This window comes from Limulus polyphemus, unplaced genomic scaffold (genome assembly GCF_000517525.1).
Source record: "Limulus polyphemus unplaced genomic scaffold, Limulus_polyphemus-2.1.2 Scaffold766, whole genome shotgun sequence".
Taxonomy (NCBI): domain Eukaryota; kingdom Metazoa; phylum Arthropoda; class Merostomata; order Xiphosura; family Limulidae; genus Limulus; species Limulus polyphemus.
Window position 1 is genome coordinate 116,241 of NW_013666376.1, and position 23,705 is coordinate 139,945.

General features: G+C 34.0%; 3 protein-coding genes across 4 annotated transcripts in view; 1 reads left to right on the plus strand and 2 right to left on the minus strand.

The window, feature by feature from the left end:
• The window catches only part of LOC106460413 (2',5'-phosphodiesterase 12-like), a 34,196-nt gene extending 18,473 nt beyond the window's left edge, over positions 1 to 15,723 (minus strand). Inside the window, exons 1-2 of one of the 2 annotated variants that reach the window (XM_022387123.1) lie at positions 15,712 to 15,723; positions 6,840 to 6,845 (exon numbers count right to left, since the gene is read on the minus strand). The gene's annotated coding sequence lies outside the window, so the exon portion shown is untranslated. Of the gene's footprint in view, positions 1 to 244; positions 342 to 6,839; positions 6,846 to 15,711 lie in introns of those variants that run through there. The other variant, XM_022387124.1, reaches the window with a different exon arrangement.
• On the minus strand, positions 7,619 to 9,607 carry LOC106460407. The gene is made up of 2 exons (XM_013920100.1): positions 9,481 to 9,607; positions 7,619 to 8,922 (listed from the first exon to the last, which is right to left on the minus strand). Exons 1-2 carry the CDS (start codon positions 9,605 to 9,607, stop codon positions 7,619 to 7,621), a joined length of 1,431 nt encoding a protein of 476 aa, XP_013775554.1.
• The window catches only part of LOC106460408 (putative gamma-glutamylcyclotransferase CG2811), a 37,440-nt gene continuing 27,651 nt past the window's right edge, over positions 13,917 to 23,705 (plus strand). Inside the window, exon 1 of the mRNA XM_022387125.1 lies at positions 13,917 to 14,104. The gene's annotated coding sequence lies outside the window, so the exon portion shown is untranslated. The remainder of the gene's footprint in view (positions 14,105 to 23,705) is intronic.

Sequence of the window (23,705 nt, forward strand, 5' to 3'; positions counted from 1 at the left end):
CATAACACTATTAAGGTTATCCCATCCAAATTATACTAATGTTTATAAATTGTGATAACCCACATGTAGTAGTACTACTATTGAGATTACGACTATACACTATTTTTACGATTATGGAGTCAATATTTGGTGGCCAAGGCAATACACAGCCGGCGGTACAGATGTAAGAACGCAGATTCACGCCATATCAGTATACGTGTTAGCATTAGACAAATTTAATAGTGTATCGAATAAGTACTCCTACCTTACGCTCTTCCCATCTATAACAGTTTTACATTACTTTTCGTGCACAGCAGCGACATTATGTGTCAAAATGTATTGTAAGGAAATAATATGAGTTTAGTCGCAATAAATAATAAATATACTTAGTATTCCGAAAATTGATGTAGGTCCAGCTTATCTCTCTTTGGTTAACTTATGTTCAGGGTTACTGATGTCGAAAAGTGTAATTCTCCGAAACTAGTAGTAGTATAATCCAATAACTCACATTGATCAAAGTGTAGATTAAACTGGACCTCCCTTGAACTTAGGTTTCGAAATTAAACATTTGTCGGAATACTAAGTTTATTTATTATATCTGCTATTGTGCGGCTACATAATGTGAAAAACTGACGCTTTTCCTTCACCTCACTTTTCCAGTGTATAGGTTTTTCTCGTAGTGACTACAAAGCACGTTCACACCAACAGTATTGTTACGACAGCGGAAGTCACGTGACGCTGCTGGCGCGTTTGGCGCTGACAGCGTGTGTAATGTTTCTCGAATGATCCGGGAAGTCCGAGCTACCCTCTTCGTTGCACACCAGTGGCACAGCGGTATGTCTGCGGACTTACAACGCTAGAATCCGGGTTTCGATACCCGTGGTGGGCAGAGCACAGATAGCCCATTGTGTAGCTTTGTGCATAAATTCAAATAAACAAACAAACACAGCAAAAGAGAATAAGCTATTTATTCCTTAGTTAAAAGTATTTTTTAGATTCAGTCCTATCAGTTTATCTGGACAGTGAATCACAGTCAACCAGGACCCAATTTAAGGTGTGAAAATTGATATAAATTATCAAGGCTCGTCGGTTCAAGGAGCCCAGTGGGCCACAAGTCTATTACCACGAGAAAAACAATTCAGGCTAAATTGTGGATATTTAACTAATGTTATCTGAATGTTATTTATATGGCTAATTATACCCACTTTTGCTCCAAAGCCTCATACATTGGATAATGGAATCAATTTTGCTTCCATCTTGTAAGCAAGTAAACTATTGTCTGTTGCTTGTGTTGGCAGAGCTGAAAGAAGTTTCAGCAAGCTGGGACTTGTCAAAATTGCAACAAACTACTATGATACAGAATCTCTAAAGTCATTTTCCTGTTTTGTCTATTGTGAACTCGCAAGAACAATTGATTCCATAATGTTATTTGTGATTTTGCAATGAAAAAGGCTCGAAAAATAATGGTGTAAAGTGGTAAGATATATCTATGCCATTTCACAAATAAAAGAACTCAAATTTTTAAAATACTTCCGTCACAAAAATGTTTTAAATGCTATAATTTCTCTTTTATTAAATAGTGTATCGGTGTCGAAGAGAATAAAGCCCATGTTATGAGTATGCCCTGGACCCTGCAAAATATTGCTTAAAATCTACAATCAACCACTGAGCATATGTATAATAATCCCAGGTTTCTTGCTCAGCTTTCTCACAACTCATTTTCATGATATATAATATTTCTCTGTTAAATGTTATTGACCGTTAATACTTTACTTTTCACTTAGAAAATTTCGTTTCTTACTGTTTGACAGTCTGAATGCTCTTGCTTATAAGTATATTGAACTGGTGAGTGTTATTTTAAGTAAAATGAATATAAATTTCGTCTTGAAATGTTTACAAAAGATATACATATATTACCTGGACGCTTGTAGGCAAGTTATTATAGATGTTTTGATCTATATTTATTTCGATTAAGAAGTTAAATAATTTCCCAAAATCCCTTCTTTAACATTCATTGATTTTAAAAGGTTATTTTTGTGATAAACATTAGCCACATTTTACTGAGTTACATACTAGTTTTGGTTGAATGTACATTTAAACATTTTTAGAATATATATATACTCTAGTTGTAACTGGATCTAGACAACAATATTTTGTAGAACTATTTGGTCCACTTAGCTGCCTAAGTATGGCAATGGTGCTTGAGGGCAGTGTACCTTTGTAAATTGTATTGTAGCTGGATATTTATTAGTGCTGTGGTTGGAAACTTTAGATGAATAGTTTCTTGGCAATGACTGATTGTGGTGACTGATCAGATGACCAAAACTGTCACAGAATGGGCAGATAATGTCAATGCCATTGATGAAAGGTGGCCTACACAGCATTTCTTCTGCTTCCATTTGAACCTTAGTTCCTGAAGGTCTTATTTGATTTGGGTTTACGATGTTCTCACCTAAGTTTTCTATCTTTTTTAGTTATGTTGCAGTCTCTGAGAAGTCATCTCACCAAACTTTGTCATTCACTCTTCTTTACTGTGGTTTAAGTCTAAATCATGAATGTAATAGTTTCTGCTGGCAGAAGTGGTTATGCTGGGGGCAGATTTAGCTCCTTTCGTGTGGTGAGAAGAGATGTATCCTGACCATGGATGGTTTGGTTTTTGGCAGCTCCAGGAATGATGGAACACCTAAAGTTGACAGTAGTTTAGGTGGCTTCTCAGAACCCAGGGCTAGTCCATTTGTGGCCTTCGTGAGAACCTGAGTATCAGATGCATCAGTGAAAATTATGTCTTAATCTATCAAGAAGGTTAGGCTGGCCCTGGGGAGTCTTGGGACTATTAAGTGTTCCTCATAGTTGAATACACTGCCAGAAAAAAAAATACTTTTGCCTTTCATTTTGTGAATAAGTTTGGGTGGTGAAATAAACAAATCAATGAGAGTAAACTCGTGACTAGTTGAATGGAAAAGATAGCCAGAAATGTTAGGAATTCGAACTTGTACACAAAAAGTTAAGATTGAAAATGTTTGGTCAACCTCGTTTTGGGTTTGTCAGAAGTTCAGCTAGAAGAGTATAATTGAAAGTTGTAAGGTTCTGTACAATACTACAATCTGATCTAAAACCAGATTTTATTCATTAAATGTCAACACTATTGCTCAGGTCCACCCGTTAATAACTGAGTAGCTGTCCCATAATGTCTTGTAGCTCTCTTTCAATGAAACTCTGCTTAAAAGCTTAGAAAGTAATCAAAACACCTTTTTAGTCCTGTTAAACTTGTGATAAATCAACTGCTCTTACTTTTTAATAACTAAAGGGCCCCACATTATGCAGTAAACACATACTATTGTAAACATTATTTAATAACTTGGAAACTAAGAAATACCACTTACATTTAGTCATTTATATTTCAATCAAGAGACCATCCTAACTGCCAGTCGAGCAGTTAACTAAGAAATGCCACTTACATTTAGTCATTGATTTTTCAATCAATATACCATCCTAACTGCCAGCCTAGCAGTTAACTAAGAAATGCCACTTACATTTAGTCATTGATTTTTCAATCAAGATACCATCCTAACTGTCAGCCTAGCAGTTAACTAAGAAATGCCACTTATATTTAGTGATTGATTTTTCAATCAAGATACCATCCTAACTGCCAGCCTAGCAGTTAACTAAGAAATGCCACTTATATTTAGTCATTGATTTTTCAATCAAGATACCATCCTAACTGCCAGCCTAGCAGTTAACTAAGAAATGCCACTTATATTTAGTCATTGATTTTTCAATCAAGATACCATCCTAACTGCCAGTGTTGCAATTAATTTCTTCCTCATAGTTCATGGAATCGTCATCAGCAAATTTAACAATCATTGGAGCTATCATATGGCTTATTCACCGCCATTTCCAACACATGATGTATGGTTTGACATTACTGTTGCTGCAATGATTTTCATCCCTATAGTGTTCATAACTCTCATCACTTGGTAGGAAAATCCATCCATGTTTTCATGATATGAGCACATATAATGATGTACTAAAAACTCGTGCTCTTGCGACATTGTGATTCATTGTGCAGTAATCTATTTTCTCTTTTTCAGTTCATAATTCACTTCAGTGATATATAGGCCATACAAATAAGAAATTTTCTCCTGAACAAGTAATGTCAGAAATGCTTGTCAAATATTTTCTTTGTTGTGCAGCATCTGCATTCACGAGTCATCAGCATATGTCTAGCATATACAATAATATGTTTACTCTATCCTACACCTGCAGAAATACCACTTTAATTACATTATTGCTGGCATCATTATCCAGCAGGAATGGACATTTTCGTCTAAGATATCCTAACAACACAGCTTCTACTAAAGCACACTTTAGGGACTTAAATGCATGGCTAATCTCCATTCCACCTAAATTGCATGTTGGATTTTATCAGAACAGGTAACAGTGCAACAATCTTGGAAAACTGACCATGAGTATCAATAATACGAGAACAAAACCTAGGATATTGCGGATTTCTCGTTCAGTCACGAATTAGAACCAACCAATTACCATTGCAACCTTCACAGGGTCTGTGGAGAATTTGTTCCTTTCTACGATACGACCAAGGAATTCCACCTGTGTACTCATAAGCAAGTACTTTTCATGCTTCAATTTCAAGTCTGCCTTTCTTGTTCACTGAAGAATCAGTGTTGGTGATGATGAAAATATGCCATTGACCATAACATCTTTAGTCAGATGCTTTGTCTGAATGGATAGTGCAAACTATCAGGTGCATGCTTGTTAAGTGTGAACCCTAGCTGGGATGAGTAGCTATTCTATGTCATGATCAGTGACCTAAACCTCACTGAGTCTGAGACCCTCAGTATTGTTAGCTATTATGCGCTCGTTGACTTGATCAAAGCTGGTAGTTGTGTCCGTGATTATGATGGCATTCTGTATAACTAAGGGACAGCGAGCTGGTTTGTTTTTTTAGGCTCTTGATATTTATAAGAAAGTTCCAAGTGAATCTAATGTATGACTTTCCATCCAATTCAAATATAATGAAATGTTCATAGGAATATGCAGAGTGGCTGGGATCTGCAGTGGTTGATGCACATATATTTGTGCATCAGAAGATGGGTGAAGTGCTGTTTATCAAAAGAGATTTCACAACAAAAAAAAAACGGCCAGGTTAGGGTATGTTATGCGTCTGCAACACTGGTCCACATTTCGTATGCCAACGGCTCAATAAGGTGAGTTATGAGTTGTAGTAGTCATGAGATGTGCCAACAAGCTTAACCTGTATATCACCAATGCTGTGGCGGCTCGCACTTAATACGGAGGAGACTGGTGATATTCAAACCCAAACCCCAAACATAGAGAATAATAAAACAGGTGCTTACTTAATTAAGAAGTCTCAATTTATTTATACGTGGAGTGAGTCATCGGTCTTTCGTGCTTTAAACATATTGAAAACCACCAGCTGTCGTCATGCTAGACAAGGCCTAACTATTATTGGAACCGTAAAACTCCGAAATAACCTCTAAAACAATATAAATCGTTGCACATCATTTAATGAAACCTATTTTTAATTGTTTATATTCTTACATATACTGAATTGTTATATTTGAACAAGTCCTTGATCATCGCGACCTGGCAAGGTATGCGTGTTCCTCTTGCTTCAAACTTTTCTTCAAATGATTTTCATTGATTGTTTTTAAACCTAGATTCTGATTGGCCTCAAAATACTTGCTAAATTCGGAAAAAATACTTGGCTTCTCTCACGTGTTTCCGTGGCAAGCATAGAAAAATGGTACAGATAGAAAAAAGAGCCGAAAGGCACAGCTGTTGTGTGCCTCACATCACAAAACTTCACCTTGATAAACTGCTTAGAGTGGGACAGGAAGATTTTTGAAAGTTTTGCTAAAAATATACAGTCTTTCAAGAATTTTACACCAAAAGTAGACTCACATTGATGCTAAAAGCATTGTGTTTCATGGTATTGAGTCAGCTGATGTGTAAAAGATGATAGAACTACATATCTAACAGTCTGTGTGGAGTCAGATGAAGAAATAGTAGATAAATAGTCTGCCTGCTCTGATGATCAGCAACGACACCAACGTTAATCTTTTAATCATTAATATGTGGATTAGCTGTTGATCAAGCAGGTAAAATAGTCAATTGATTGAAACATCAGTGATTGGAAAGAACAAGTGCATTCTAGTTACAAATGTGTTCTTGCAGAGATGAGCTTACTGATTCTATAAGTTGTAGCATGTACACTATACCTGTCTGAATGACCTTTTTTTTTAGAAAAGGTTTGGTCGTAACTTGATCGGCCTGACATTTAGCTTTATATTATTAGCTATACAAAGTTAAGATGACTTGAAGTTTGCAATTAAACGTTTCCTATATAAAGACTGGTTTTCTGGCTTTGGACCTAAACAACTGCTGAGATTAGAACCACGCACTTTCTTATCATGGTGTACAAACTTTTAAAGGACTATGATTACCTAATCCTGATGCTGCTGACACTCGGAAAGAGTTTGAATGATGCCACATCCAATGACGAGAAACAACCTGGACTTATCCAGGCCCTAAAAGCCCACGGTATTAGGTGGGGAAAAGGAACCGTGGTTTGGATGTTATGAAAATGTCTGTCACCCAAGACTTTTGCAATTAACATCAAGACTCCCAAGAAGTATTTAATTTCAGGCCTCTTACAATAAATAATTACGATGCAAAAGTGCAAAATTTGTCTACTTAGAAATATAAAATTTTGCATTACTTATTTCATATAGTTGTTAAAGAGTTATAATGTACTTATTTAATTGTTTTTAGTACAAATTATTCAACAACTTTCTAGAAAATCAATGAAGAGTGTGACTAGCCTGCGAGCGACTCCTAAGACATTGACGATTTCATATATGTTTTAATTGGTATTCAGAATATATATATTATTGAATATTTCTTTCCATAATGCTGCCAATTCATCTGGTATCTTATTCTGGAATCCAGACTCAGTGATGTAGCAGTGGAAATGCCATAACCAAACAATGGCCATAGGATGAATAGAGACCTGGGATCTTTGTCAGGCCAACTTGAACTGTTGAAGAAAGGCAATAAACATCAATGTCAGAAGTAATATACCTCAATAGGGGCATTCAATAGGCTAAAGAGATCATTCAGAAAATCGTGCTTATAGTGTTCTGTCATATCGTAAGAAACACAATATCAGTCTTGCATACATGTATATTGTTTTTATGATATATATATATAGGTATTACCAGTGGCGGACTGGGTCTAAAATTTCCACCGGGAAAACTTGTAAAAGGGCCCACTCAAAAGGGTCCAAAAGGGCCCATTTAATCCCAAAACGTAGTCAAAGGAATCTAATAAAAGTAAAGATTTTAAGCAAATAAAATGTTACATCTACTCAATGTTGTTGTATTTATAATACAAATACTAGAAAATTTTAATAATCTTATAATAAAAATGAAAATCTCAATCATAGAACAACCAATCCGAGTAATTTACAAAGCATAATTTGAAATTGTTTTCAAAGTATAATTAAAATTGGAACGTGTGCATTTTTTAATGTGTGCACATATCATTAAAACAGTCAAAATTCGGTAATTTACAAAGCACCTATACAGCAAGCAATCTACAAAACTGTGTCGATTTTTTCACAAGAAAAAGGAATAATATCATCCACAGAAATTTCAGAAAGTAAATCTTTTTCGATGCTCATCAGCATAAAAGTTTCAAGTAGCTCAGTTAATAGCGAAGAGCGTAATCGAGTTTTTACAATTTTCAACTTACTGAATGCGCGTTCGCAACTGACTTGTGTAAACGACAGGGTCAAAAGATATTTGTAAGCTAAGAACAAATTCGAGTATGCAGATGCGTGTAAAGAATACTCAAATAGGATACGGAAACAGCAAAGCAGGCACTTCCTACATGACTTTTCAGAAGTGCAACGTGAACCTGAAATTACATCAAAGTGAGTTTGAAGTGTCTGTTCTGATTCTAGGTGTCTGGTTGTTGCAAACTCTTCATTCAGAGTTTTCGAAAGGCTGTCGAAGTTTAGGATGAAAGACTGCAATTCATTGCTCAGTTCCTGCTTGTCCAAACCAAGACGATTGCATATGTTTTTCAGCGCTTCTGGTGGCAATCCATTTTCTTTGAGTTCTTGGAAACGATGTGGATCAAAACATGCTGTGTCAGTTACAAGTTCACGGTTGTTAGAAAAACGCTCAACAATACTTGTCGTAATTTGGTCGATCACTCGACGAAATACTTCCACACTGTAGCGATCCACTGGATCATCCAATCTTTCATCCAGGGAATCATCCCTCTGGAGTTCACCAGACATTCGTCTCTTTCTTGATGTTCTCAACTTCCTGAATTCACCTTCTATTGCAAAATCAGTTTCCTCATCATCATCATCGAACATTTGATTCGCTGCCTCAATGAAATTTCTTGTTGTTTTCATGATGTTTTCGAAGTCCAGATGTTTTAAAACCTCTTTCACTTTTTCTACCATATTCCAGGTACTAAGATAATCTAAGCCTTCAGTTTGCAGATATTCAGAGGCCGATCTCAGGGTACTGTACACCCGCAATAACAAGAAACCTGTTAAGTTAGTGTCAAAGATACGCCATTTATGAAAAAGTGAATTAGCCTCAAAAGTAACTTTCGCATCAAATTTGAGAGATTCAACAATCCGAAGCAAGACAGGCTGTGGTAAGTCAAAACTTCTGAAAGTATGTTCAGGGGCCGCGTGTTTAGCCCACCAACGGTTTTCTCCAATCTTCTGCAAACTTTTCAGTTTCGCCGATCCAACCGTCTTCTCTGAAGCAACTTCTGCCCAGATGTTCATTCTCTTACATGATTCCGAAAAAAATGTCACTGTTGACTGTAGTAGTCCGCTCAAGTTTTTGACCGGCAGAATATTTTGGACCAGATCTGTTGAGGTCAAATTAAGATTATGAGCATAGCACCAAATGTATACGGATTGTGGGGCTTCATCTCTCATATACTTCACCACACCGCTGTATTCAACTCTCCATCAAACGATGCACCAGCGATGTTCTCCACTTTTAATACACTATATTCCAGCGTAGCCTTCATTTGTTGGTATAATCCATATCCAGTAGTGTCTGTAACCTTGTTTAGAGCAAAGAAACGTTATTTTACTTAATCCAACAAAACATAACGCAAAATTATGGATTCCTGATCAATCACTGCTGTGTCTTGAGTACTATCCATTTGCACAGAATATTTCTGATTCCCAATTTCATTAACAATGCGTGACTTCATAATGCTCCGGATGGCTGCCAGTATATAGTTCACGGTTGTTTTGGATAACATCGATACCACATTTCCGCGTCCTTTTGATTTTTCTTTTCCATTTTTTCCTTAAAGACTTTTCCCAGTCCTTACAAACCTCGACAACTTTGCTTATGTGATTAGCCAAAGGTACATCAAATTGGGAGAGAAGCAGTATCGTTTCTAAAAAGTTACCGCGATCAATGTTCTGGTTTTCAAGGTAAACACCTGATTCATCACGATGTCCTCTGTATGGCAATGCTTGTTTTCCTAAAAATTTGATCATAGCTAATATGCGTTTCAGAACTTCAATGTTTTCCATAACTTGCTTCCTCCTCAATTTAATGCCTTCCTTTGCCAACAAAGATTCTATATCTCTTTCCTCTTCAGCAGTGAAAAATGCCAGAACTACTGCATTGTGTGACTTTGACGCCTCGTGTTCAGAAATTCTTTGATAAATGTGTTGGAAAAGGCCTGACAAACCTTGCAATAAACAGCCTTAACTTCTTTGTTTTCAACTTTCACTGTCAGCCAATTTCGAGAAACGCTGTTTTCAGAAATTTTACGTTCATATACCCTTTTTGGATCAAATGGCAGAAACTTAACATCTTTGAACGTTGGCTGCATTACTGTAGAACGTGTTAGCTGCATTCTTCTGGCAAGGGGTGCAGTTGCAGGTAAGGGCGTATTTTGGAATGGTTCTTGATTTTCTACATTTTCCATCTGCGTATCCTCATTCACTTGATGAAGTTCACTTTCTGTTTCTATGTTATCAATTTCTTCTCTTCCTTTATTTTCTGTTTGTGGATCTACTCCTACTGTGCTATCTTGATGTTCTTGTGAGTGATGGAGTTCTTCCGAAGAATCTGGTTGGATACTGAAAAAGTGTGTGATTGGGACTGTTGACTTAGCAGTTTCGCGTAACATTTTCTTATTGGACTCGTCGCGTTTTTGAGCACCAGACTTGTATTTCCTCTTGCGTGAGCTATCCATCCTGAAAAAAGAACAGACCATAAAATAAATGAAATCAAATACAACATAAATAGAATTAGATAAATAGAATTAAACAAATCAAACCAGTCAACTAAGAAACTAAACATAACATTGAGTACAGTTTGAAATAATTAAATAAAGAAAACTGAGAAGTGGAATGAATATAATATAGAATATAAATAAATCAAAATGCATGTAATACCCAGAGGCGAACTGGCCCACCGGGATACTGGGAAATTTCTCAGTGGGCCCCAAAGTGATGGTCCATCACTTTGGAAATAACGGAAAAAAGAAAACTGAAATCTATACACATACCAAACAAAGAAAATTTCAAAATAAATAACTCTTAAGATCACGTACAAAAATAGAAATTGTAACAAACTTGAAATTAAAATTAAAATGAGTTAAAACTTTTATAAGGTTACCAAGAACAAAATGTACAAAATCAATAAAATCATAATAAAACTCAATTAACATGATAAAATAAATTAAAACAGGAATTATCTGAATAAAATATCAACAAATTAGCATATATATTTAGGATCACGAAATTAGACTGGATAAAAAAATATAATCATAAAATAAAAAAATGATCATACACTCAACATACTATAGAAAATAAATTGAATTGACTAAGTTGAACAGAATGATGAACACAGAATCGAAGAAAGCTCAAAGTATTTATTCTTAGAACAAACATCATGTACAACAGTACACGAAACTGAACATCCCTGAAGTGATTATTTCAACATAATGGATAAAATAACAAAAGTGGATGTAATGAAAATCAAATACTAACTGTTGTGATTTTGAAACAGTTTTTTAGTTAGTTTATTATAATTTATAATTCTATTCAGTTTTGGAACTGATTTGTTTATCTTTACAGGCTGTTGAAGTCTTTATGTGAATAAACGCCTCCAGTGGCACAGCGGTATGTCTGCGGACTTACAACACTAGAATCCGGGTTTCGATACCCGTGGTGGGCAGAGCACAGATAGCCCATTGTGTAGCTTTGTGCTTAATTACAAACAAACAAACAAATGTCAATAAAGGTTCCCATTGTTACATATGTGTAAATGTCATGATATTGTAAATGTAGTATAAGTAAATTATTACAGGAAGTTAGCATTATTAATTAATTTATAAATTTTGCGTCTCAATGTTCAATTTTAAGATAAGGAAGGGACGTTATTGCAGACAAAAGAACATCTTTTACTTGCTTCATTCTGTGTCGCTTCCTCCTAGAGTCGTGAAGAAACTTATATAACTAGTACAAGCTGACAGGGTGGGATTATATCCCTTACACGTATATTGGAAACTATCATTGACTAAGTAATCTAAAAAATGCGAAATATGGACCTAGAAACTCATAAAAAACCACAAAATGTCAGGAGATATCCTATAGAGAAATCAGCCTAGTTTTTAAAAAAATATCTAGTGTAGGCGTTATTCCCTTCAGTTCCAGCAGCTGGAGAATTTTTGAAGCCACCCAGTATAGTAATACTTTAGGGATTTATGTATGTTTTGTCTATTTTTGTAGTAAGTGGCTGTTTTACATTATTTAAAGAGCAAAGAATATTGTTACGTCTCCGTTTGTTAATTAATTTTCCATAACTTCGTTCCGACGAAACTTTAGCGACACAAGTCCTTTCTTAATAAAACTGGTTTATTCTTTCTGAATATAACTTTACGATACACTTCATTTCAACATTCGCGCTAAAACAAACGCTCTAACAACGAACGTTAACTTCAACAATACTCTCTCACTGCAGATCAATTACTCACTACCTACACACATTGTCACGTCACGCCGTGACCATCTTATATATACCAGACTACCCCCAATCTAGTAAATGCTAGAGCATTCACGAAGAAACAGGATATTTCTAGAAAATAGGTGGCGTGACACTAGTCACGTGACCTCGCTGACGCAACAATATTAAAATAATTGAACTGGCTTAAAATGACACAAAGTAGAAATTATTAAATACAGAGAAAAGAGACATGAAATGGCCAAAAGGATGGTTAAAAGAAATTTAGTACCGTACAGATGATTATTAATTCGGTGGCTAAAAAGAAAAATTCAAATCCTCTGATTTTCGATGAAGAGCGAATTATCCTGTCTCTGCTATTGATGGTCTATTGATGGCAAAGTAGGCTCAGGTTCTTCATTAAAACCAAAACAAAACACTTTTGATTGGAAATCGAGCCGTGATATGTTATCACGCGTACTAGCCAATTCATTATAATGGGGGTTTTGCCAAGAAATTTCAAGCAGAAATATTTATATACATTTGGTAGTTACTTGATAATAATATTGTATTCTGATTTATAATATCCAAAAATATGTTGAAAATCCTGATCTATTGTTTACCATTGCCAAGAAGATATTGACACTGGTGTTTTGTTTGGAGTTTTTTCAAAGTTAGAATTAATTCAAACTTATCTGGTATCATTCTTGTCTCAGGACTTTCTTACAGAGTTGACTTTGCTCGCCATCGCAAAAGATGTTCCAAGAACGTTGTCGAAATATTTATAACAAGAGAAATTAATAACGTAAATTATCATCAAATATAATAACTATATAAAAATAACATGAATGCGAAAATTTGCATTTCTAACCACGCGAGAAATTTTTTCCACCTTCTCATCACATTTACGTATTGAATACGTTCTAGAGTTAAATACGTTAAAAGGGGGCGCCCAGAATTTTGTTGCGGTGGTTCTGAAAGTAAATATTGATATGCATTTATCATTACTTGTGTTTTGATATGGCCTGGTGCTTAGAGTTACTGAATCGCAACCTGCGGGTCGCGGGTTCGAATCTTATCACCGAACATGCTTATCCCTTCAGCCGTGGGAGCGTTATAATGTAACGACCAATCCAACTGTTCGTTGATGAAAAGTAAACCAAAAAGGTGGCGGTGGGCGATGCTGACTAGCTGCCTTTCCCTAATCTACTACCTTCTAAATGAGGGATGGCTAGCGTATTAGTGTATTGTGGGAAGTGAAACAAACAAACAAAAAAAAAAACAACCATTACTTGCTAATCTTGACGTTATGCTACTAATACCAAGCAGAGAGTGTCCCTCACGGTAACTTAAATAATCAATTGTGTTGGGGCAACAACATAATGAATAGGTAACATACTACACGCTACCACGCACCATAAAACATCAGTAGAACCGTCTGTTTCAATATACTCTGTACAACAACTTTCAGTAATATTTATTTCAATTCTAATGGTTAATCTTTCAAACCGTATCATAATTAGTATAAATACGCTATACTAGAGTCTTGATCACTTTTTTCCGTTTTGTTTTAAGTGCAATAGCTTTATTTTACTAATTTTAATTATAACAAAGACATTCTAGTTGCTTTCTTTTAATAGTTTATTTTAAGGTTTTACGCACTTCAACTCTTTAGGTTTCTGATCACCGATCAATATAATCAACACGCCATCTTGATTTGTTTGATGGGTCGCAACAGGTATGCTTACATAAGGGGTAATTAATATAGGCTTTAATAATTGAGGTTTATAACTTTAGAAAGGTTAGTCAATTTAATTAAGTTTCATCAAACGTGAAATGTTTAGATAACAATAAATTAAATAAACATTTTCCCTCGATTTACAGTCTTGACATTTGTTGTTCTAGCAGAGTATGCTGGGAAGGTTGTTCTATGTACCGATTGTGCTTAAAAAATCATATTTTGTTACCACTAGAGGCCCCTAGCGGTGTGTTAAAAGTGTCGTCATCTACACAGACATTGCTGAGAGAGTATTTTGTACGGTGATTCGGATAACTTGTCTACCGGCGGAAATTAAGTAAGTTTTGTCTTTTACATATTTATCAAATTATTTCCATTATGATAATTCTTAAACAGAAAACTCGTAATGCCAGAGTGAATATCCCAACAAAAAATAAATGGTATTTAGGCTATAAGCTGCTAAATCATATTTTCATTATATAATAAATATTTTATTTCCAAAATATATTCCTGTTGGTAGTACTACAATCCTCATATTTTACCTTAATAATAACATTATTTTAGCTTTATATATGATATAATATATCACAAAATTAATAAAGGATTTTAGTTCCGAGTTATTATTTTACATAAGTATCAATTAATATCTCCTTTAAAGCCACATGATTGGTAAATGATTGACGTCGAAATATATCGAATCCTTTTCTGTAGTATTTTTAACAATCGTTTTTAATTATTATATCATCAAATCCACATGTGCACAGTTATACAATATTTCTTCCACAGTTAATAAACTATTCTAACTTAATAGCTAGTTTTGAAACATTTTTTTTTCGCTTTCAGAAAGTTAACAGTTTACACATCTACCTTTAGTTTATAATCACATTATTTAATATATTTTATATAGGTGTTCAGATACATATATATTTCCGCTAGTTAAACTACTATTTCTTTAAATTCATCAAAGTTTAAAAACTACACATCTTATTGACATTTGTTGTTGTTTTTGATATGTTCTACCTATACGTTTATCAAAATGCAATATCGTAACCACCAGATACACCACTTGGTTTAAGCAACACCATATTTTTATAGTGTGTTAATGTATTCGTGCATATGTATACACATACACACACACATATTCATATTCACGGTGCCAGTAAAACACGTAGGTTTAAGAAGTCTTAATATATATATAACGATAAAAACCTTATAACCTGAGCGCTTTCAAAAGGTGGTCCTTTCTTCTTCAGGAGCATGAGATGGCAAAAAAAAAAATCGTCAAATAATTTGAAAAATTTATCAAATGCTCCAGACAAAAATTGTGAAATAAACTGAAGAGACCTGTAATTGCAAGGACAAATCTTTCACCCAATTATCCGATATTTGAAACAACAAGAGAGAGAGAGATTCGACGACCTAGTATGTGGAAGGACAAGAACATAAGAATAGCTGATCAAACTGGTTGCTGGACTATTACTATTATAAAGTGAAAATACAGATAAAATAATTGAATAACTGTGTCTAAATAAAGATGGGAAATGAAAGAAAAAAAAGCGCACGCAATCAACAGAACATAAGTTCTAGATGAAACTTTCAAAATCAGACAAAATGTGCCTAAAAAAAAAAAGAAGCCAAAACTGCATTTACAGCTCACTTTCTTCATCTATAGATGACCGATCAGAAAATTCGAGAAGTATCCGGACACATCTCTGCTATATGTGATAGCTCCGAAACACTCACATTTACAAAGTAACAAATTAATACGGCTGGATTTAACGATCGGTCTTAGGTTGTTCCTAATCAGAATTATGAAAACAAATATGTGCAATGTATATTATGGAAAGGTAAATTATGTAGTAATTTCATACATAAGTTTTGTTTAAAACCTACTTTAGGGAAGGCAGCTAGTCAACATAGATTAGCGGAAAGCAGCTATTCAACAACACACACTGCCGACTTTTGGTCACCTCTTGTCTGACCAAATAGTGGGCTTGGCCGTCACTCTTATAGCTCATCCACAGTCTCAAAATGCGGAGCGTGTTATTGCAGCAACGGACCACAAACCATGAACCCTCGGATTCACAATCCGAGCACGCTAACTACGCTTGTTCTCCTAATTTACGTAGATAACAATATTCAATGATGTTATTTTGTTGATTTATAACACATATTTCCTTATATAAAACTTCATTCATTCAGTAGCATTCCTTTCATTTTTAACTTGGCATTCACTGTGTAATAATTATTAGTATTTTTAAGATTAACTTCAAATTTTGTATATCTTAAGATACATCTTTTTCAAACTAACTGTGAAGACTAATTGTAGGCTCTTAGTTACAGTATTGGTTGTGAAGGCTAAACTTATGTTCTTGGTAATAAAGTAATATATATTTTGAAGGCTAAATGTAGGTTTATAGGTATAATGTAATGCGGGTTGTGAAGGCTAAATTAAGTTTATGGTTGTAGATCTAATGTGGGTTGTGAAGGCTAAATATATGTTATTCGTTGTAATATAGGCTGTGAAGGCTAAATGTAGGTCCTTGGGTTTGAAGACTAAATTTAGGCTCTTGGTTACAGTTTATTAACTGTTGCGAAGTTTAATGATAGGTTCTTGGTTATAGGTAATATGGGTTATAAAGGCTAATTGCAAGTTCTTAGTTGCAGTATTGGTTGTGAAGGCTAACTATACGTTATCGGTTATAGAAAGATGCATGTTTTTGATTATAATATGATATGAGTTGTAAAGGCTAAATGAAGTTTTTGTTATTCATTTAGTATGGGTTATGAGTGTTAAACGCAGGTTCCTGGCCATAATATTATGTGGGCTGCGAAGGTTAAATGAAGGTTCTTGATTATAATGTAATGTGAGTTGTGAAAGCTAAATGTCTGTTTTGGTTTATAATGTAATCAGAGATGTGAAGGCCAAATGTAGGTTTTTAGTTGTAATATGGATTGTGAAGACTAAATGTAGTTTTTACCTATGATCCCATTCTCTTAAATATAAAAAAACGGTAACAGTTTTTACAATCTATCTATTCGAACAAAAAAACCTACATTTAGCCTTCAAAACCCACATTAGTTGTATAGATCAACGTTATAAACTCTGTAGGGGGTCCTCAAAGTACCTTTGAGATTAAAAACTTTGTCCAATATTTTTCCAATGCACAAGTGCATTAAATTTAGAAACAGGATTTGGCCAATGAAGTTTAATTTAATATGTGTGTATTTCAAATTGACCCAATTAAAAAAATCTCAGTTCGTACCCAATGTATAACAAGAAAAAAAAGACACAAAAACGAGTCAAGAAAGTTGGACTTGAAGAAAATACCAGTCCCCCGATGGGACAGTGGTAAGTCTACCCACTTACAATGCTAAAGTCCGGGGTTCGATTCCCCACGCTGAACAGAGTAGATGGCCTAATGACTTTGTTTTGGAAAGACAAACTGAAAACAGCATTATGTAGCTCAAATAAGTTTTTGTTGGAATTCGAGTTGAATTATTGTTATTCATCCTCGAAAAAACTTTTTTTCACTCAAGAAAAAAGTTATGCAAGAACAAAAGTAATGGCTTTAAACTGTATCTTAAAATATACTATAAGCCTATGATATCATAAAATATTCAGAAATCAGATTGAATGTATAAACTTTAATAGATTTTTATCTCGTGCAAATAATTACAGTATAACTTTTCAAAATTTTGAGGCGGTAAGCTTTTGGTATGTTAAGAAGTTCGAGGGTACACGTCATTAATACAAAAATACAATATTTACTTTATAATTATAACATGCACTTTTAAATTGACAAACAAATACAATGTGCGGATGCAAATATCCTCCTCAAACGTTCAGATTTATATCATCGTTACTTTTGAGAAAACATATTCAAAATTAACGTCATACCCGCGAAAAGTGAAATTTCTTAAAATGTGATTTTAGTATCATTATTAAAACTGCAAGTATTAAACTTTCACATAGCATATTTGCACTTAAAATTCAGAAATTTAATAATATATTTAGCAAACAGATGAAATTCTTTAGCTTCGAATTCCGTATTTTATCCTCAGTATAACTCAAAAAGTTAATTTTAATATTGTTATATTAGTAAATAGAAACCCTTATTAAAAATTATTTTATGAAATCTCGATTGTTTTTAAAGTATGCGGTACCATGATGTAGAGAAGTCGACCTATACAAATCTTCTCTTCCATACGGTTATGAAGGTATTTTGCAAAGTGTAACGAATTTGTTGTTATGTATTTATTTTAATATGAATGCTGTTTAGATTAAGTTTATATTTAGAAACATACATAACTTATACTGTTAGATAAGTATTGCGAAACTCCCGCCTATTTTCCAAAGTTGTAGAAGATTCTCGAAAGTACGAATGAACAATATATCTATATACGTAAACGCTTTAACCAGTATTGTTACGTAAAACTGAATTTTCTAGAAAACGTTCCCACGCCTATAAATATAACTAACGCGACGCGCCAGGAGGGTGTCTATTATTAGTTCGCTATAATATTTCGAAAGCTATAACTGAGATTTTTATAACGCTTATCAATCGGAAAACTTAAGATATTTGACCAGGAATATTTATAAATTTCGAATGTTACAAATCGTTTAACTTCTGTGGATTCTCATTGGACATTAGTATTTTTACGAAAACATTACCTAACTTCAACGGTGGAAAACAGCGTGTGTAGCCAAGGAGACAAAACTAGCTAGCTTCTCGGCGAATCGTACTAACATCAACTCGCTCATCGTAAACCCTCGATAAGATATCAATGAAGTTCCAGACTAGAAAGAAAACTTTATATTGTATGTAAGTTTGTGAAACTTTTGTTCATGAATCATTGTTTGTAATAACTATTTGTAATAATTGTTATTGTAAATTGTATTGTTGTGTATATACTAAAACGTATTTGTGTTAAAAAAGAAAACTGTGTGTATCAATCTTGTTGGTAAATATTACAAACTGACTATATATCAGCAGTTATTTTAATACTAAATCCAAAGTACAATTTAACTACTAAATTTAAATTATTTAACTCGGCTTCGGACTATTCGAAATTCTAATACGTAACAAAAGTAATGCTGAAGGTTAAAGCACAAAAGTATAAGTTCGTACAAGGTATATGTAGTGAACCTTCTTCCTTCCAGACCGAGGGAGCGTTGTCACAATACCATGAGTCTTCTACTTTTTCATACAATCGGTAGACTCTATATGTAAGGATGGACAAGGTATCAATAGATATGATGTAAATATCTCGCTAAAAATAAACAGTGACAGAGAGTTTTATTATAAAAGATGATTGTCACACACTTTCATTTATTTCTCTACCAAAGAACCCCCAAAACATGGAAAGAAACCATCGCTAAGATACTAAACCAGAAAGTTACCAACCCACCAAACTGTTCATCTTTCTTCTTGTTTCAATCGATATAACTCTACAATGACTTTATCACTAACGTCAGTTTAAACCTAAATCCACTCTATGTGTCTCTGGGCAGAGCATGATGTCATCGTTAGTCATAATAACTTGTAGTAATTTCAAAAAAATCATAATTGTAGTGTAAACGATGTTATCATCACCAGAAATCTGATGTTCCTTTAAATGGCTTACATACAGGATGAAACAAGGATTACCAGCCAATAATAGATGTAAAATACTCAATGTTTTGTACAATATACAATCAATGTATTTAGGGAGCCAACCCCTATATTATGTATGAAGTAAAGGAGTAAAAAATGATAATAAATACAAATAATATTAAATTTTATTACATTAAGTCATAGAATACGCTAACTTTCAGTCACAGGAAAAAACCTCACAAAACAAATAATAAAAACATTTTGTAAATGTAAAATGATGTAGGGGTGATAGTGTCAAAAAGAATGCAAATACGAATGTAAGAGTGATACAGCTATACATAGATCATCCCTACATGGCTTTTAATTTTAAAATTTAATGTTACACTGTAAAATACATACTTGACTTTAATATTACTGCAGTTGTAAGTTATATATTCCTGACTGTTGGTATGCAATTTGCTTATCATAATATCATGGTCATGTCAAGGTAGGCATCAATGTAGTGTAATTAAGAGCCTAGAACTTACGTACAAGGAAAACCAAGTTGAGTCAAAACATGTCTTGATTATTACAGACTCCAACATTAAATTTCAGTATTGAAAGTCATGTAGGGATGACATATGTAATGCTGTCCCTTACATTCTTATTTGTATTCTTTTTGACACTGTCATCCCTACATCATTTTACATTTGCAAAATGTTTTTTATTACTTGTTGATATTAGAAGCAATAGTTAAAATTGGGAAACTCAAATACTTGGAAATCTTGTATTCTTTCTTCTCCAGCTTTATGGCAATAAATCATTTTCTATATAAGGTCTTAAGATAGCTCTTTACTTTTTCTCGTATTGAATTACTGGCAGTTATAGCAATCATACAGTGCCTAACCATTTTACATTCTCTAAGAATGTTCACCTACAATCCAGGATTTTCCAGTCTTTTCCTAAACTTACGTTCAGCATTATTTCTAGCACCTTGTAGCCAATATTCTTATAGCATCAAAGGGGAAAATGTTTCTGAATTAGTATTTTTGGAGTTTTACAAACAAATTACTGAAATGTAGAATTCTAGAAATATATTTCTTCTAACTTTTTACTCGCCTACAAAAAAGGAGCTTTTTGTTAAGAAACGATTTTTCCTATAATCATTTGTTTTCTAAAAATTTCTAGAGAGTGTAAATTTCCATTGGGGTTCGTAAACTTTTGACGACATCTGTATGTTGTCCTTCAAAGTCTGTAAATACATATGCGGTATCTAAAACTGAAGATACACATGCGGTATTTCATAGCGGAGAATAAAATATAAGAATCAAGCCCACTCAGTCCACATTAACGGTGCTCAGCAAACAATTATGGACTGGTTATGATGGCAACAAATGATCTGTTGCTCGAAATCACCAATCAATAGTTGTTTTATTCTCCTCTCTTCGTCTGTTTTCAGTTTTACTAAAATCTTATTAATTAGCGCTGTCGCGTTATGTATTTAATCTACATCCTCGGGGTCTACACGTAAATTTTAAAGTTTAATATTCCAATGAAACGTTGATCTCATTCTAAGATTCAGTAATAAAGCAATAAGATTTATTCAAATTATTATTGTAATTAAACACTTTTTCAGTATATCATTATATACAGTTTCAACTTGTAAGCTATTTTGTCTATATATATATGTCACTACTGGTAAAATAGTTATGAAGAATATAGGTCCAATTTTATAGATGATTATAATACTTATCTGAGAAATAATTAACTTAATCGAGGGTAGAGCGAAACTAATTTAATAATTTTATCGCTGAAAATCAATTCGCATAAAGGATTGTACCTTCACGCGTTTATGTTACGACAGCGGGGGTCACGTCATATTCTCGAAGGTTCGTGAATGCTCGAGCGTTTACTAGATTTCGGTATTCTTGTACATATAAGACGGTCAAGACGTGACGGCAACAATGGGTAATTGAACTGCGGACAGAGAGAGACTTATTGTTGAGTCGAGCACGTGAGACGTTCCTTGTGAATTATAGCGTTTGTTATAGCGTGACTGTGGAAATTATGTGTATTGCAAAGTTGTATTTAGAAAGAATAAACCAGTTTTATTTAAGAAAGGACTTGTATCGCTAAAGTTTCTTCGGAAAGAAATTATACGGAAAATTAGCTAACGACGGAGGCGTAACATTTACAAAATTCAAGAAACTATAAAAACTGCACCTGTCTAACTTCAGCATAAAATTTGCCTTCAATTCTGGCGAAGTTTCTAACGTTGTCATCCACAGTCACCCTCTCTGCAGTATTCCTCGAATACTTTTACAGCTCCTTTGATTGTTTTCAGCACTCTTGCTCCCCTTTTCTGCAACGATACTCTGCAGCTCTTCATCTGTGAGTAACTGAAATCTGATATCGTAAAGTATGTTCACACTCAAATTACTGTTTGTAATTAGGCCTAAATAAATCAGCGCGTTTTCACTGTGCTGCAAAACATTTTCGTCTGCAAAGCTCTACTGTGATGTCATGCATGTAAAGCAACAGCTTTGACAACGAGCAACATTGATGCATGTTATTGTCTAGCTTTTCAATATGACAATTCAACTGTTTCATACCACATGATGCACTCTTGACCAATCACAGCGAAGATTTAATACTAGGGGTGGAATGACATTTAAGGTGCAGTTATGTAAAGATAATACTAATGAAATGAACTCAAATTTATGACTTGTTCTATATGTTGGCTTACAGTATAGAAGGAAAAATGTAGTACTTCAAAGTGTGAAAGAACGGACACGATACCTCAAACATGTAGGGATATTCAATACTTTAACATGTACAGGAGACAAGCACACAAGTGGTTATGGCTTACTTGAATTCACAATTGTTCGTAGTGTGGTATGCAGACATATCATGCGTTTTATATGTCCTTATTTTAACTTAGAATTTATCAAAATGTTTCGTCTAGTATGAGTCGGCAGATTTTGCACAACACGTGGTCAAGACAATAAATTGATGTTGTTCTAGATGCCTTTGTTCCTTGTTATTCCACTGACATTACACCTATTTTTGTACATTGTATATGGAGGCTGCCAACAATCCCTTTCAATGGTAGGACATGTGATATCTTGAAGTTGTAGTCTCTCCTATGTTTGATGAAAATGACCATCACGTGCTTAGCGCTAGTCAGAATGTGTGAATCCGGCGTTTCCCGTTAAGTAAGAAATATTAAATTTAGACATTGACGTCCCAGGTGTGAAGTACATTGATAAGCGGGAATACAACTTTAGGGAAGAAAGCCAGTCTAATCAATTCAAGAACCAAGTAAAAAGCAGCTGTCCAACATCCATACGAAAGTACATATATTGTGTTTTATATTTGAAGTTAATAAAGAGCATTTTCATTGAATTTTACAAGTCGTGTCCAGTCTGTTTATTTGTTTGTTCAAACTCAATTACTTTTAGCTAAATTCAACATTACTCCATAAAGATCCTGTAGATCCTCCCGTTATAAAATATACCTACTTAATACTCTTCAAAGAATATTTTAAATCTGAAAATATCACAATTGTTCCTAGCCTCTTGGGAGTCTTAAGAGAGGTTTAGTCAGTCGCATATTTTCGTGACTCGATCTTATCTTTCTTTTCTATTCAATGAAATGAGCTTCTGGGACTGCCAAGTTTGCCTATCAGGTAAAAGTATACATTTTAAGCATTAGCAAGACTATCAGTTTTATAGGTGAACAATAACTTAAGGAACCTGTTGTCTCATCACCTGTAAAAAGCTACAATGTTAGAAGATGGTTGTTCTATTTAACTGAGTTATGATATTAATATGCTGAACTGAAATTGAGACTTAAGATAACCTTATATTTATATAATTTGTTACGTATTATAATTTATCCCGGACGAGTCTATAATTTATTACGTAAGGTATTATAATGTTTAATAGCCTGAAACTGAGTTAAATGATAATTTAGATTAAGTAGTTAAATAAATGCCGATATGTATCCAATTTATGATATTTGCCAACAAGATTGATACACACAGTTTCTTTTTTAATACAAGTATGTTTTTATATTCAAACAAGAATACAATTTACAATAACAGTTATTACAAATAATGATCTATGTACAAAATATTTACAAATTGACAAACAATATCGAGTCTTCTTTCTGGTCTGGAACTTTCTTGATGTCTTATCGAGGGTTCTCGATGAGTGAATTAATTTTGAGCTGGCTAGTTCTGTGGTCCTTGCTGATCACGTGCCGGTTACAGATCGAGTTCTTTTACCGCTGAAGTTATATACTTCTTCGTAAAAGTACTAATGTCCGATGTGAATCCACTGAAGTTAAATGATTTGTAAT

Excerpts from the sequence above, each read along its gene's own strand:
- LOC106460407 (XM_013920100.1), bottom strand. The coding sequence starts at position 9,607 with ATGGAAAACATTGAAGTTCTGAAACGCATATTAGCTATGATCAAATTT. Across the intron at positions 8,923-9,480 it reads AAACCAGAACATTGATCGCG|ATCTGGTCCAAAATATTCTG; the intron begins GTAACTTTTTAG and ends TGACCTCAACAG.